Source organism: Xenia sp. Carnegie-2017, unplaced genomic scaffold, assembly GCF_021976095.1.
Source record: "Xenia sp. Carnegie-2017 unplaced genomic scaffold, XeniaSp_v1 HiC_scaffold_21, whole genome shotgun sequence".
NCBI lineage: Eukaryota > Metazoa > Cnidaria > Anthozoa > Malacalcyonacea > Xeniidae > Xenia > Xenia sp. Carnegie-2017.
Genome location: NW_025813484.1, coordinates 681,038 through 697,492, shown reverse-complemented (window position 1 = coordinate 697,492; position 16,455 = coordinate 681,038). Strand labels below are relative to the sequence as shown.

The following is a 16,455-nucleotide window of genomic DNA, read 5'->3' as shown; positions in this document are numbered from 1 at the left end:
TAATGATTATGTTCATGATACCTGCCTCAGAATGACGATATTTGTTTTTGACACTATCCAAAAAATGTTGTTTGTTAATAAGGCTGTTCTTCTGTTATGTTTTATTTTATTTTTTTTTTTACTTATTTTTTAAGATTCCAAAGAAATTTTCATGTATCAGTGAGATGGTTGAGAGAATGTCATACGTTGTTCATATACATGGTGTTGTTTTGTCATGGTGTAATGGAAAGGTTTTATTCAATTTGTAACTAGAGATTTATAACATGTTGCGATTCGTTTTGTTATCAAGATTGTTTACTGGTAAGTAGATGAATTTAAAGAGTTAGTTAATAGTTAATAGATAACTTATCATTTGCTACGACCAATGGATGTTTTGTGCAAGTTCCAATCTTCAATTAAGAGGCCAGAATACACCCAAAATAATTGCCTTGTCGAACGTTTTCTTTGATTCCTGAAAATTGGCATTATTTAAAATCTCCAAATATTAAACCCATATTGATGATATTTATAAGAGGCATGTTGAAATATAATTGAGCCATAAAAGGTTTGTTGAATACATGAATTATTAACATATTGATAATGGTTAGTCAATCGCGTCTAGCAATGATATCTATTTAAAATACTATTCTCAGAAAGATTATGTCAATTTGGCGTTGTGCGTGTATCCTGATGTACTTTGATGCATCATGCCGTGATTTTAACATGGCCTCTTTCTTGCCATGTGAAACAAATTGGCCGGTATCGTCTTTCATTTCTCAGTATGATATTGGCATGTTGCCCCCTTGCCTAGTGATATTTTTTGTCTGAAAAGCTTAGATGACAATATGTGTGGCGTTTGAAAACAATGGCGCCATACGAAAAGTTGAGTCGCCACGCCTAAATATTTGTGTTGTATATCTTGCCCGAGAAATGTTTATAAAAGTACACGGCGAATTTAGGGTAAGTCAGAACACATTAAAAAAAATTATGTAAAATTCAAAATACTTTGCAAACAATCCTATTGGTAAAATTTGAGCTTCAAAATACTCTTTAAAAATTTTTAACCAACAGAATTATTGCAATTGCATTTTAAATTTAAAATGGCGCTGTAATATATATTTAATGAACATTGCGATTTTGTTTTATGAATGACCTACATTTTCACGAGAATCCGTTCCTTCAGACTCGTGAAGCTTGTCTGATAAGAAGATTTAAATATCTAGTTCACCGAAGTTATGTTTAAGGAATGGCTATTTGATTTATTGACGATGAATTTTTTTGTCGGTGCTCTCGTCTTCACATCTTCGTCACAGGTTATCAAATACATCTCAGTCTCCTAATGTGTATAATAATGTATTAATATCATTTTAATTATCTTGCCAATCATTAGTTGATTCAGAGCACAATGGTGGTATCTATGAAGAATTATTGGCGGTCAATGTCTATCATCTTATTTCATTTTAGTACTATTTCTTCTTGGTATGCACAAATCAATGTCGTTATAAATACCTTATAGGGATTTGACTGTAAATCTGCTTTGATTACACTCTTTTGGTCATCACGACTGCAGAAAGCTTTTTAATGCTTGAATTTTATTGGTTCATTTTGGACAGGTTTAATAGCCTGACTTTTCGACACTGTTGATATTTATCTGAGCTACGATCTTTCGTATCGAGTTCTACCGAAGAAGCAGAAACGTTTATGATTTTGTCTGTGAAGTGTTTCTTTTGCACTCTGGAAAAATGTCGTTGCGACAGAACGAAAGGTAATTAACACGTTTGTTGTATCAATTTGCGTTGTAAGTGCTCGCGTGCTTGCTTCTTAAACGTTAATTTAATCTGCACCTTATCATGTTGTATAATCGTTATCGAACTCATCAAAGTCTTATTCTTTCTGCGTCAGTTGATTATTGTAACGTTCGTTATGCTAAGGTCGTGGTTGTTTGAGAGTTGACTTGAGTATGTCTTACGATGTCGACAGAAACCTCAAATTATTGACATCATACTGTGTATATGTGTTATAAAAGACTTGGTAAAGGACTGTCTATAATTGCGCACCAAATGCAAATTACTTAATTAGTCATTGGTATGCGAAAGTTCTAAACAGTTTTTAATCGAAGACAAAAAAAAGAATTCAAAGCAACGTTAAGATATTTATAATGATTATATACAATATGTTTATCTTGCTTTAGTTCAACAAACACTACAGATGACATTGCTTCAAAGTCTTTTACGAATTTAGCCCTTGATGTTGAATGCGAATCGAAAGAGAACAAGGGTGAGACACTATTTTTTATAATAGGAAACTTGAAACGTAGTAAAGCATAAAAAATTTAGATTTCTCAACAAAATTCAGAACTCTGATAGCTCTTTAGGGGCAAGTTGTGCGCGAAATTATTTAATAGTTCGTGTATTTTCGTGATAATACTTCTTGCTATTTGTTTTGTTGTGCAGATATGAGATAGTAAACATGAGCTTTTAAAAGATATGCCAACATTTTTAGCTGAAGAGAAAAATAATGAAAGATGTGAAAACGATGCTGCTGCGAGTAAATTGTTAATAGTAAAATAAATATAACGCGCAGCAGGACAACACATTTGTAAAAAATTGCATTTAGATTAATCATTAATGCATGTCATTCAATGGGAAACTCAAAATATTTACGCCCCACAACACATTTTTCTTTTCAATCTTGCTAAAGATTGAGAAAATTTGGCCTCATTTGACTTGTCCTTTTTCCTTTAAATAATGCAAATTTTCTATAACACCATATTTGAGTTTTCTAAAATATCGAAGGCTGCTGTTCAAACATCTGCTTTTTATAACGATGGATTTTTTCTGTATAGTCATTTGTTATGTTATTTAAAACCAAAGTGTTAAAAACACCTCTAAAATAAAACTTTGTTAATGTAATGAAAAAAATATATATTAATGTAATCTTTGTGCAACATTTGAAAATTCGTTTCTCAGAAAGTTTATATTTGCAAGGAATTACCAGCAACCAATGTCAAGGAAGTTGTGGTGTGATTTTTACTTTGTTTATATAAAAAGATGTTTGTTTTGGTTTGTTGATATAAGGTATTTTCACAATGTTTTGTGTGTGGTAGACGGTGCGGTACTATACAAGTGTAACAGTTACCTGTACAAACACAGTGTGGTTAATGATCCTTTGCGACTTTTTTGGGGTGCATCTGCGTGTGGTAATTTTTTAAGAGACTCCATGAACGTCTTAAGTTCTACATGACGCAAATTGTTTGAATGAACACCAACTGCTATATCACCTGTGGAAGGAAATGGCTTGGTCATTTAGGTTTCGAATCATATTTCTTCTGCGTATTTCCGTTTAGTTAGCTGTGAACGTTGAATACCTATGCGCTGTGTCTTTTCCTGTGACTATCGTATAAGGGTGTGTAATGAAAGCTGTTTATAATTCTGGTTTGTGACAAACGACCAAGATGTTTAGATCGAAATGATTTTCTTTAATACTTAGCTAATCATATCTGCACAACGGAAATATATTCATTTGGTATGTGGTATAAAAATTATTTAATTAGAAATATCTGGCGTATCTCGTTTGTCTCATGGTACTTGTGTTAACATTTTGTACAGATACTTTAGTTTTTGCGCGCGCCACATTTTTGTATAGTTCTCAGGTGTTTTAACGTTACTTTCAAGTTTCAATCCAGATATACTGCTGTTTTGTTAGTAGCTTAACATTGGTTGTTCATTTGAGAACAGATAACTAGTAACTACATAATGAGTCTATTAAATGTTAATCAATTTAATTGTGTTAATATATTAATAATGATGTTGACCGGCTTGATTACTTTTCAATGTCACATCTTGTTTACACTTTACTCGTCTGTTGACCACGGAAATTAAAGATCCTGTGATTATACTGAAATCTTTTAAATTAAAAACAGAAACTTTTATTAAACTCATTGCAATTGTAAAACATTTGGCATTTATTTTTAGTGTCAAGCTCGTTTTTCTCACTCAGAAATTATTGCTGTAAACCATAGACATTCAATTTAGTTTTTTAAAACCGTCAATTTTGTTCAATTTCAAAAATAAAACAATTTAATGAAGCAAACAAAGCGATTAGCATTTGCTGCGTCAACCTTTCGATGACAAATTAAGGAATTTCAATTATAAAAAATGAATTGCGGCTCAATTGTAACAATAAGTTTCTATGGTGACGACATATCTAAACTGCATGTTGCAGGTGGTTTGAGATATGACATTGATCGAGTAAGAATCGTACAGCTAGTTTATATAAGGGTGATCCATAATTTTTGTAGCTTGCTTCTTTTAAATTTTTTTGTATAATCCTCTTCAGAGTCAACCAAAAAGATGGTTGGTCAGTCTGACTGTGTTACAAACTTCAAACAAAGCATTGTCAGAAGAACTGAATCCCTTCTTAGCGGCATTGAGAGGAACATTGAACGTAACGATACACAATCTGCGGCTGTGGCTTTATGTCAAGCTTACTCTCTTGCGCCTCGTCGTACAAGAAAGCAATTACGAAGAATAGAAAGGGTGAATCTTGTAAAACTTGTAAAAGTTTTAGAAAAGTTTTTAATCGAAAATAATGGAGATTCGTCTCTAACTGTAAAAAAAATAAGCGAGCTTATTTTGTTGCCCGAAGTTGATGCGAACAATTCCGTTGCATGGCGAATACGATTGTGGATGTTGCTTGAATCAGAGGAGTACGCCGAAGTAGTCTTGAATACCAATCGCTTATCAAGCATGCCTGCGAGTAATGAAACAGCTGAGCTATATCTTATGTGCTCGCTGGCACATATGAAAACTGGTGTTAAAGATACTGGTCTCGAGCTGTATCAGACAGCAATCAATATTGACTCCATAAAGGCAAGAAAATGCATTGTTAGTATTGGAGAGGACAACAAAATGATAATTTATAAAACATTACTGGAAAAGGCATCACAACTTCATCGTAATATGACATCACTGAGCACAAAGGATAGCGTTGACATGTTGAATTATTACAGTGAGATTTGGAGACTTTGTCCCAATGATATCAACTCAGCGGAAATTTATGGCCAGCTATTGATGAAGGTACGAATGAGTATCGTATTTGTTAAAGAGCCATGCAAATCACGACAAAATAAAGTCATCATGAAATACAAAGTTGACCATTCCTCAATGTTCAGAATGGTGTCAATATTGATCAGTATAATTTTCGTTAGATAAATTGATATAATGCTCTTCGCATTTCTTTCCTCCAATTTAGGTCTTTCGATATGAAGATGCCAAAGTTATTTTTGAAGGGATTGTCGACCAACTAGAGAGTAAAGGTGATCTTTTTCAAGCAGTACGTTTTCGACTCTATCATGCAGATTGTCTGGTAAACATTGCCAGTTTTGAAGAAGCAGTGCTGGACTATTTAGAAGCCATGGAACACGATTCCTGTCTAACACAAATCACTCTTCAATCTCTCTCAAATGTGTTTGTCAATAAACTTACAGCATGTGTTATTGAGCAAGCTTCGACACTCGTCAATCAAATCACATGTGACAAAGGCGAAGATTCGGATCAAAACAATGCGGATAGCGCACTCCAGCTCTATCGTCGTCTTTATAAATTACTCTATGCAATTGACAGCGAGAATGTCGACGCTCTACGAAAATGTGCCGAATCGTTACATGTAAATATTTTTTATAATTTGTGCTTTGTACGTTAGTCATTTGTGTGGGAAATTCTTGTTCCTTTTTTTTCAGTTGAAATTAAGCGTTTTGGCTTCATAATTATTATTGCTTTTATCATCTTTCGTCTTTATAAACTTGCTCTCACTTTTACGATCTGTTTCAACTCGAAAGAATAACACCAATGGACGTATTTAGTAATAAAAATTTCTTCATTTTAGGTGGCAGGGAAGCACGAAGACGCTGTTGCTCTGTTGACGGAGGCCATTAGAAAAACTCCTTCTGTACATTTATTGTGTGAAAGAGCTATGTCTTATTTAGGAATGAAGAATTTCAAAATGGCACAAACTGATTTGGAATGTGCATCTCATCTGCAAGGTAACTCCATTGAAGTTCACTCTTGCAAGGCATATTTGAATTTTCTCATGGGAAAGGCAGAAAAAGCTGTTGAGGATTTGAGTTTTGCATGCTCTGTGAGCCCAGCCACAACCACAAAAGTGTTAAAGAAGTTCACTGAGGAGCAATATGCGATAATGACGCGAGGGATAGAGAAGTACATCCATGATTACAACAAGAAAATGTTACCGGAAATAAAAGCCAAATCTAAATTACTTATTTATCTTTGTGACTTACTTATTAATCTTTCACCAGACAAACTCGACTATTACATAAAATATAGTGATGTCCTGTTTGCATTGAACATGCGCGAAGAAGCCCAAGCTATAATGTTAAGAATGGTAAAGAACTCATCGAAAGATTGTTTACCAATTATACATCTTGCTGCTCTTCGCTTGAAACTCGGTAATGCTGAACTTGCGATGGAAGGATTTGGTAGCGTCTTACGTGAAGTAGATGAAGAACGGTTAGCCGCTGAGCTATCAGAATTCTCCAAGAAAGATCGTGCTCAAATCTCTCGAGAAGCTCACATCCGGGGTCTTGCTTTGTTCCGTGAAAAAAAATACTGCGAGGCAATAGATTGTTTTGGTGTTGCTATAGCGGCAGCGTCCTGTCATGCCCCAGACTCGTTTCTTGCACGTGCTCGATGTCTCATGCAAATGCAGCATTATCTGAAAGCAATCAGTGACTTCACTGCAGTTATAAAATGGACTCCCACGTGTGTTGAGGCAAGATGCGGACGCGCATGCGTTTATGTAAGACTTCAGGAGCACCTGGCTGCCAGCAGGGATATTTTATATAGCCTTCATTCGAACATTCCAGCAACCACTCGATATTTGGCCTCACTACCAGACATAAAACTGCGCATGGTTTTGCTTACCTTGGAAAAGTATCTACAAATTGCTTTTGCATATTGTGAAAAGAACGGCGATATAACGTCGTCTATTCACGAAGATAGCTCGATGACATGTGGGGAGTCGCTATTACTTCTCTCAAACCTCTTGATTACACTTGCACCTAATGAACCAAAATATCTGAGTATTTATGGCGATGCTTTGATAGTTCACCGACGTTATAGCGAAGCTATTGCGAGGCTTCGTGAAGTACAATTGCTTTTACCTCTTGATGTATCCATTATTGCCAGAATTTCTTTACTTTTTATTAAAGTTGATGACCATGATGCAGCGATAAATGAGTTGTCAAAAATATCTGAGGAATGGAACACTCTAACGTTCTGCATGCAAGCAATGGATGAAGGGACCAAATTTAAAATAGCTCTCGCTTCTTTCCAACACGCTGAACTTTTAAAAAAGAAAGATAATAATTCTGAAGCATTGAAATACTACACTGTAGCAGTGGTATCATCATGCTGTCGTGACGCTGGAATTTTACGCGCACGTGGTAAATGTCTAGAGAGTTTGCAAGAGTATGGACGAGCAATTCAAGATTTTAGCACAGTACTTGCTCTTCCCAGTCCTCAAGTGAGTGATTTTTGCGCTCGAGCAATCGCCTATATGATGGACGATGATGACGAGCGAGCATGCCGGGATTTTATGACTGCTATCGAGCGCGATTCGAAAACTGCACTTATCTTTATTAACTCAAAGCCAGGAAAAGATTCTGCTGTTAGCATATTTTTGACTTCAGCTCGTATTGCGCATGCACGCAAAGACTTTCGGAAGGCTCACGTGATCTGTGAACATGGTTTAATGGTTGATGAAAATGATGTCAATCTCCTTGCTCTGAAAGAAAAATGTGAAAGTAATATGCAGAAATGTATTTTAATGTAAGCAGTTAGTTGCATTTAAGAACAGCATGTGAAAGTATTATTATATGTTAACGGTTGTATGTTATTTATTTTATCCCAAAGCTTGGTTTGTTTTTAGCTCAAAAAATATGCTAAACGATTCTATTTCATCGTTTATTCGTTGTGAAATATATTTACTCACACACGACTATAGACAAAATTCGATGCTTCCCTTTTTATTGAGGATTTTGTGTTTTTCTGTCTAGTTTTAACATTTAAGAAGCAATTGAGCATTGTAAATTTCGACCACAGTTGATGAGCAAGAATGTTTTCTTGACGTGATGAAGTCTTAAGTTTCTTGTGATGTCATCCACTGCTATCAATATCTATCCACTACTATCAATATCTATCCACTACTATCAATATCTATCCACTACTATCAATATCTATCCACTACTATCAATAAACATATCTCAAATGCACAGCTACAATTGTCGGAGAAAATCAAAGTAGGGTTGCACAACTCGTACGTAGAAACGAAATTTTCAATACCTCATCAAAATATTTTAATGACAGAAAAGTAGCAATTATTAATAGATGATGATTAATCTCTGGTTGAAATGTCACAGATTTCTCGAGGATGTCTGTTCTCTAGATACAAAAGGATTTTTGTCCGTGAACAAAGTCGATCCGTGTTTCCCGTTTTCTTGTGGAAGTTTTTGGAATGGTGGATCAAAATGTAAAGTATGAGACATAAAACCTTCAATCTAAATATTTCAAACAATGACTTATATGCTCGAAAATAAATCCGTTAAGAAAAGTTGTGGGATTTCCCAAACTAATCAGTTACTGTTTTTTTTACTTCTAGCAATAGCTTAAAAGAAGTAGCCTTACGTCTAAAAGAATAATATATTGAACATCTATGCAATTTTCCAATTTAATTACAATATATCTTAAAAATAACAATTATTATTATTCACTAAAACTGGCTAATTCAGATAAAGTCACTGAAACTGACTCATATAATTGTACTAAAACTGACTGGTTTTAAAACAAACAACGATAATGATAAATAATATCAATCTGGTTGTTATTTTTACTTAATTTTTGCTTCTTTTCAGTAATTGATTTTCTTGAGTAAAATTCAATTATCTGTCGTATTTCTGGATTAGTTGTCTGTGTTAAAAAAAGTCATGTGAAGAAATATGTTTGCAAGCAACAATATTTTATGAATAGTTTCAAATATTTTTTTTCAAACTGAATTCCATAAATGTTTTGTATAATTACAGCAACCACTTTTACCTTTGCTTCTGTCTAGAGGCGTTTCATTTGGTCATCGTACGTCAAAGATTAAAATAACTGTATCTCAGCGCAAAGTTCTTCACGAAAGGCTAAGGTAAGCTAAACCAAGATATACGAATGTTGCTGAAACATGATTTAATTTGCGTATTCGACATCTTCAACACCTTTTATGATACCACTGTTAAATTAGTTTATGTGTATGTATGTCAAACGCTACAAATATTCTCAGCGATATATTTTGTAACATTTTCGTTGTTTTTCATTTTTTTCATGACTTAAATTTGGAACTAAATTTGATCCATCTGAAGAAATATTACGGCAGAAGAACATAGACATAATTATATTACAGTGGTAGGAAAAGGATTAAGTGGTTTACGTTAAGATTGTCTTTTTCTTCCGTTCAAAGTTCTTTTGTAAAATCACAGACATGCATCGCGGGAGAGATGCGTGGACCAATTGAGATATGTTGACAAATTCCTTTAAATAAAATAGTTCTAACTCCTGTATGGTATCAATTTCAAACATTCATATCGAGAGTTCTTGAAAAGTAAATATTGGCTCAGTGCTCAAGTACACTTCCGGCTTCATATAATTACAGCTAATATACCGAATGACACATAGAAAACTTCTGTTTTGTGTTTTACTACAGTTTTGAAATGTTCTTCAAAAATGTATTTTGCGTCCTTTTTTTGTAATAGTTTGTGCGGATTTTTTTATTATTTGTCGTGTTTAAGCGAGTAATGACAAAATATTCAACAGCTGGATCCCAAACTTATCGTTAGTTAGCTTCGATTAAGTCCTGTTTACAAAATTAGAATAGAATTGGTTTAGACTAAGGAAATATGGCGTTATTTATGTAAAACAGTGTCGTTTCAAAAATAAAGACTCTTATAAACTTTATGGTAAACTTGAGAAAAAGTTGTTTGGTAATTGACATTTAGCTATCTCGTTGCATCGTTAAAGTTAATGTTTTTTTAAGATTTGACGGGCGTGATGTTTTTGTTTAGCTAATTGAAAGAACTAGTTGAAATAATGCCAATAAATTTAACATGAAAATGATTTTTTGTTGTTTTGAATCTCCTAATATACAGAAAAAGATTTTCCAAAAGAGATAACCTCTTTGTATCTCTCCAAATAACCTACTGTCGTCTAAGTTATGTGAGAGTTTAACTAGAATTCAATTATTTCCCATAAAGTCCCAAAAAAATACAAACGACTAGTGCAAGTTAGAGTAAAGTTTAATGAAATCAAAGGCTTCGCAACGATCTCTCAAATTATCTGAATCTGATTCATTCCAGACGACACACACTTGTTTTTCTTTACCCTGTCTACGCCTGCTCTGTTCTACTTTCCTTGTGATATAGTGTTGCGATTGCAGTTAAATATTGACAATCTTTACAAGCAGCAGTTATATGTAATGATTTAGCTATAGGAAAAAATCTGACGCCTTCTAATGTGATTTCATTCACAATTGCTCAAAAACCCTCAATGCTTTCAATAAGCAATAAATCATTTTTAAGGTCACACTTTGGTTGTCCCATTTGCGTTGATGTTATCAACACTGTCTTTGTAGAATGTGTTTGGTTTTATAAAACCCACGCGGGACTCAACGTTAATTTTACATCATTATGATTAGTACTATATTGTATACAAATTTAAAAATTTAAAGCTGTGAAAGATTAGACTAACTTTTTTATAAATTTATTCACTTAGCTTGGAACATTTGACCTGTTGTGTTTAATTATTTTGATATTTTGATTCATTTATGGAATTAATGTGGTGGATGTAAAAATATGAATAACATATAAATAAATTTATGTCTTGTGTTTGTGTACGAATGTTATTACAAAGAATGCTTGCAGATTCTTTCGACTGATTAACTGATTATACATACATGAAGAAATTATGACGATGATTTCAACAGTCATAAGTCACATGAATCGTGTACGCATAAAAGAAACAATAAAAAGTATGGAATAAGCAAGTATAACGCACTTGGAGCTGTAAATTTGCCTGTTTAATGTAAATATTTCTGTTTGATTTGAGCACCTTAAGGTGTGGAGCTCAAACACACCGACGTTGTTTGGTTATGTGGTGTCTTCTTTTCAAAAACTCCCCTTGAACTAAGCGGCGTTACATATTATGAATAAGTATGAATGACATGCAGTAATGTTAATGAGATGAATTTTTTACAATTTTCATGGTTGGAACTGAACTATGTGCTTCTTAACCCTACGTCAAACCTTCTCAACCTTATTGTTTCCGTTCGTTGTTCGGCAGGTAATTAGCATTTTATGCGCGTGTTTAATTGGTGACGATATATACGATAAGTGGGGCCTTGGAGCATGTTTAAAACGCCTGTTTCCGAACGTAATCAATCATTCTTGGCTTAACTTGCGAATTGTAGAAGTTAGAACGAACTTATTTTAAACAAGAGGTTAGTATACACATCTGACTTATGCGATATGCGCTATTGGCGTCACAGTAATACGGTCTTGAATTGCTGCAGACCTTGCGTGTAGTCTTCTTCCAGTAGAGTGCTCTCGACATGATTGTTATACAATGTGAGAACATAACTCTTTAATGGAATATCTTTCATATATTACAGATAATCGAACGCTTGACATTTACCTATGGCTTATTCACAGTTTGTTTATACTATAATGTTTCTGTTATGTGCTTGCGCAGTTGACGCGAAGAAAAGAAGGACCAGAAATAATTCGCCGGTAAGTATTCCATCTCTATATGCTATTTCCTTTTGGAAGCATTCTCGTTAGTTTGAAAATTCCGAATCATTAAAGATTACTGTAAGTAAAGTTGGCTTTAAGCAACAATGCAAATGTTTTACACGTTCCTATAGTTGTCGGGCAAATGTACATGGTGTGAATGTTGTTATTTCAAATTCATTTAAAAATATTTTTCATTGAACAAATTTTTCATCCAGACAAATATCTTGAAATTTTTTAATGAAATCTTTTACTCAAAGTGTGCTTCACTTTCTTGCTGGTTTTTTTTGTGTAATAAATCCCTTTCGTAATTATGCCCTGGAACACAAATGGGACATTTTTTTCATGGATGTAATGTAATCTCTATAAGATTGATGGCATGCTGAGCAGTAGCTATGCGCATGTATTAAAGATAAAAAGCTACTACAAAATTCCGAGATTGTTTGTGTATCTAACTGTTGCGATTTTGAAAGAAAAGCTAAAAAAGATGTTTCCTCTTGATTTCTTAAGTATAGTTAACTAATCAATGTCTCATTTGGTATAAAGAATTTCCAGACATTCTTGTTCAATTTATGGGGATGTAAAAATATGTGTTTGTGTATGCGATCATTAACTAAATTCATCTTTAAACAGGTGGATGTTTGTGTTGTTTTAATAAGTAGTTATTTAGACTTCTAATATGAACATGATCACGAAACTCTTAAGTAGATTTGATTATATATTGTTCTATATTAAGACTTTGCTATCTCTTCACAAAAGTACATTGTTTTGACGTAATTTCATGATCTTTATGGTAAAAATAGTTTTTCTCGTACTTATAAACGGAGGTAATGATCAAGCAGACGATATCGGTGTGATCAATACATCAAAGTTTGTTGAAACGACTCCTTGCTCAAGCCATCATGCCTACAATCTTATCTTAACTGACATTCATCAAGATATCGCATTGTTAATTTTTTAAAGACATGTGTTTTTGAGGAGATGTTTGAAGAAACAGGGTGCGCATTTCATGCTAATGAGATCTGGACAAATGAAAGAACGGTCGCCTAATATATCTAGGAATATACCTATCGTCAATTTCATAGTCAAACTTTATGAAAATGACTTTATACTTAGGTATGAATTGTTGAATGTGGAATTCCAATGTACTTGAAAAGTGAAGATGAGCGGCTATATGTACTAATTAGAGCCTTGTGAAACCCAACGTTGAATCTAATTTCCGTAGGAATCTGTGTCACCTTTTTTTAAGTTGAAAATAAGATTTTAAAATACTTAAATGAAATTTCATGCCTGTTTTGACAAGTTGGCATTTACATTTTAAACAGTACCCATAAGAACCGTAACTATCACGATTGTTTACCATTACAACAAAACAAGCTTAACTGTCCGTGTTTTTAATCAATAAGCAATCTGTCTCTTATTCTCTATTAACATGACATATACACTCTTTCGTGACAAAAATTCGTGGGGTCTTAAAAATGCATGAGTCATTTATCGATACAATGTAATTGGAGCTCTATCTGATTGATAAAAAGAAAGAAACATTTTGTTAAAAGTACAAGAACCTTTTTCACATATTTTTTTTGTGTCCTGACGCTCTTCAACCTCAATATTTTGCCATTAATGATTTCCCCTATTAAGTTTTCTGCCCACCTTGTTAGGAAAGATGAAGAATCCACTACTTGTCAATAAAAAAGGTGTTATACTCTACATTGGTCTTATAAATATGTGAATTTGTTGAAAAGTTTGTGACATGATATGTGTGAAAATACTTCAAAATATTTGGGTCATCGTCTTTTTTTGTTTTTTCATTCTCACTACAATTTCCCGACCTTATTAAAGGTTCAAATATATTGATTAGTTCTTTGTTTCGCGTCTGTTCTTGTGTTGATATTTACATGTATCATATTCCACAGTGAATCCGTGAGCAGTTTTTGTTAACTATTATGCTTGTAGTTTACATTTTTCTTATTTGAAGTCTTAACTGTGATAGGTGCGTTTAAATATAAGAAACTTTCATGCATGCATTTTTTGAGAGATAACTACTTAGGGAGATATAAACACAGTATCGTAAAGATCGTTTAAGAGTAAACATGAAGTTTCTTTTGAATAGAAACTAATGTAACTGCTTGTCTTATTTAGAAATCAGATAGTCCTGTTAATCCAAAAAAGAGTTGGCTACATTTTCAAATAAAAAATCTTGCAACTTCTTATGATAGAGATTCTCCTAGAGACAACACTATGTATCAAGCAAGAAATAATGAAGTAATGATTTGTTTACCTGTGGTTTATATTTACCTTGCTTTGTTTTTTTTTGCACAGATGAACACATAGGATTTATTTTCTCTTTGGAAATATGTTCATAGCCTAAAATCTTATTTTATATATTAATAGCGGTGTAGATGTTCAAGAGGTCCACCTGGTCCTTCAGGACCACGTGGTCCGCCTGGTGCTGAAGTTACAGAAGCATATCTTATGTCAAAGTTTAGAGCGTTGATCAGAAGTGAGCATTTTACTTTGTCATGTGTAAATTAGCAACTTTTCTATTATATAAAATTTACTTGCTGTATATTTAACGAACTGACATTTCAATTCAAATAGCTACTGCTGAAAGACGTTCTGGACGAATTAGAGAAACTTCTGATCAGGTAAAAACTAATTAAGAGATTAACTCAGTCGTTTTTAAGGCAATTCCCGCTCCTATTTCCTGTACAGTTTTACAATTTGTGTATCATTACAGGCAATGGCCTTAATGGCTACCGGTGTAGCAGATTTAGTTTCTGCTTTTCATATCGAATTAAAAAACAACATTCAAGTACCAAAGAAAAGCATGGTGGAACTACGTAACTACAAAACTAACGTATGTCTGTCTTTAGCTGCTGTATTTTCATTTTCAACTCATGTGTCGTATAAATGAAATTAAAACTGCACCATAATTTTACATTGTAACTGTGTGAAAGCACTATTGATATTGTGCATTTAAGAAAAACGACAAGTTTTATTAAAATAAACATGTTTCAACATCTCATGATGCCATCTTCAGTATTATAAGGAATATTATGTATGTGATGAATATATATAAGAGTAATATGATGCTGTGATACAATTTATACATTTATGAATAGATTATTATATGGCAATGAAATAGTGGTTAGAATTAATGATGAAAGTATTTACAGGCTGAATATAATGTTAAATTATATTTTATTCATAAGTGTATAAATTGTATCACAATATCATATTACTCTTATATATATTCATCACATACATAATATTCCTTATAATACTGAAGATGGCATCATGAGATGTTGAAACATGTTTATTTTGAAAAAACTCGTCGTTTTTATTAAATGCGCAATTTTACATTAATTTCAAATATCTAGGTTGGTCAATACGGAACGTTTATCCGTGGTGATGATATAAACTTCCGCTCGGGACAGTTCACCGTTCCTTATACGGCAATCTACAGATTTTCATCTGGTGTAAATATTGCCAGGTTTAGAGATGCCAGTCTTCGACCACGTGACATGGTTAAAGTGCTGATATGCATAAACTTTCAATGCAACAGAAACACGTAAGTATGAATCACGTGTTAGCTATAGTTTCTTGCTACGTCATAGTTTAAAGCAAAAATCCTTTACACATTTTAATACAATCATGAAGTAGAGTGGTCGTCCAACTTTTCTTGTATTCAAAATTTTATAGATCATTGATGACTGTTAGTGGTCTATCTTCGAACAGCAGAGTTTTTACAATACGCGTTGAAGGTCTTCTTTCTTTAAAGGTATTATAATAATCGTGTACTGAGGATCTGAAAAGATGAAGAGTTCAATTTTTTTTCAAGCATTGATAGACTACAGTATCATATTGAGATACTTCATGTTATTTGTATGTTATCCAGGCTGGCCAACATGTATCCGTGTACATTGATAATAATTCATCAAATCCAGTTGTCGTTCAGTCAAGATCCACGTTTACTGGGGTTCTTATTGGAATATAATAACCTAAATCTACCTGTAAACCTTAAATCAATCTTATGTATGAAAGGAAATCCTCCATCAACAAAATGATATAGAATTGTTAGTTCCCTGTTCTTGTGCTAACTTCTAAGCCTGTGTTAGTTTAGCGTGTAAAATGTTTCGACGAATTCTGGAGGAAATAAGCTTATAGTCGTGAAGAAATCAATACTCCATATAATTTGTAAATAGACTTACTTCATCAACTTATTGTTCTGTTTAAGAGAGTATTTATATAAAAATATTATGATATATTGTATTAAGAAATATTGTTTCATAGTTTGTAGTGATCAAAAAAGTAAAAGTATGTTTCGATGTTTTCATTGTTTAGTATTTTACTCAATTAGCTATAGCAAGCAAAACTGAACTCGTGAAATTGATAGGAGTGACAACTGTTCCAATTTAAATCAATAACTTTAAAACAACAAAATGAAACATACGAAAGATAACTGCGTTAGACCATCAACCAATATGTTCAAAATGACCAGATTGCATCTTTTAACATCTACTATCTTTGGTATCGCTAATGTTGACTATCTTGAGAACTATGAATAAAAATAACTTTAAACAGGTCATCAGGTTACTGTCTGCTTATGATTGGAAGCCTCAGAATCGTTCTAACTA

At 33.2% G+C, this 16,455-nt stretch overlaps 2 protein-coding genes across 3 annotated transcripts; both read left to right on the top strand.

Moving 5' to 3' along the window:
• Positions 1 to 1,638: 1,638 nt before the first annotated feature.
• LOC124443834 lies at positions 1,639 to 8,007 on the top strand. Of its 2 annotated transcripts, XM_046994370.1 has the most exons (5): positions 1,639 to 1,744; positions 2,171 to 2,256; positions 4,318 to 5,057; positions 5,233 to 5,646; positions 5,866 to 8,007. In XM_046994370.1, the coding sequence occupies exons 1-5, from the start codon at positions 1,722 to 1,724 to the stop codon at positions 7,828 to 7,830; spliced, it is 3,228 nt and encodes a 1,075-aa protein (XP_046850326.1). In that variant the 5' UTR covers positions 1,639 to 1,721; the 3' UTR covers positions 7,831 to 8,007. The 2 variants fall into 2 exon arrangements, with proteins under 2 accessions (XP_046850326.1, XP_046850327.1); XM_046994371.1 differs by lacking the exons at positions 1,639 to 1,744; positions 2,171 to 2,256 and adding an exon at positions 3,312 to 3,504.
• Positions 8,008 to 8,439: 432 nt separating this feature from the next.
• LOC124444710 (adipolin-like) lies at positions 8,440 to 16,404 on the top strand. Its single transcript, XM_046995346.1, has 11 exons — positions 8,440 to 8,531; positions 9,106 to 9,183; positions 11,370 to 11,526; positions 11,698 to 11,815; positions 13,958 to 14,080; positions 14,210 to 14,318; positions 14,417 to 14,463; positions 14,556 to 14,675; positions 15,199 to 15,389; positions 15,521 to 15,599; positions 15,717 to 16,404. The coding sequence occupies exons 4-11, from the start codon at positions 11,723 to 11,725 to the stop codon at positions 15,813 to 15,815; spliced, it is 861 nt and encodes a 286-aa protein (XP_046851302.1). The 5' UTR covers positions 8,440 to 8,531; positions 9,106 to 9,183; positions 11,370 to 11,526; positions 11,698 to 11,722; the 3' UTR covers positions 15,816 to 16,404.
• Positions 16,405 to 16,455: the final 51 nt, after the last annotated feature.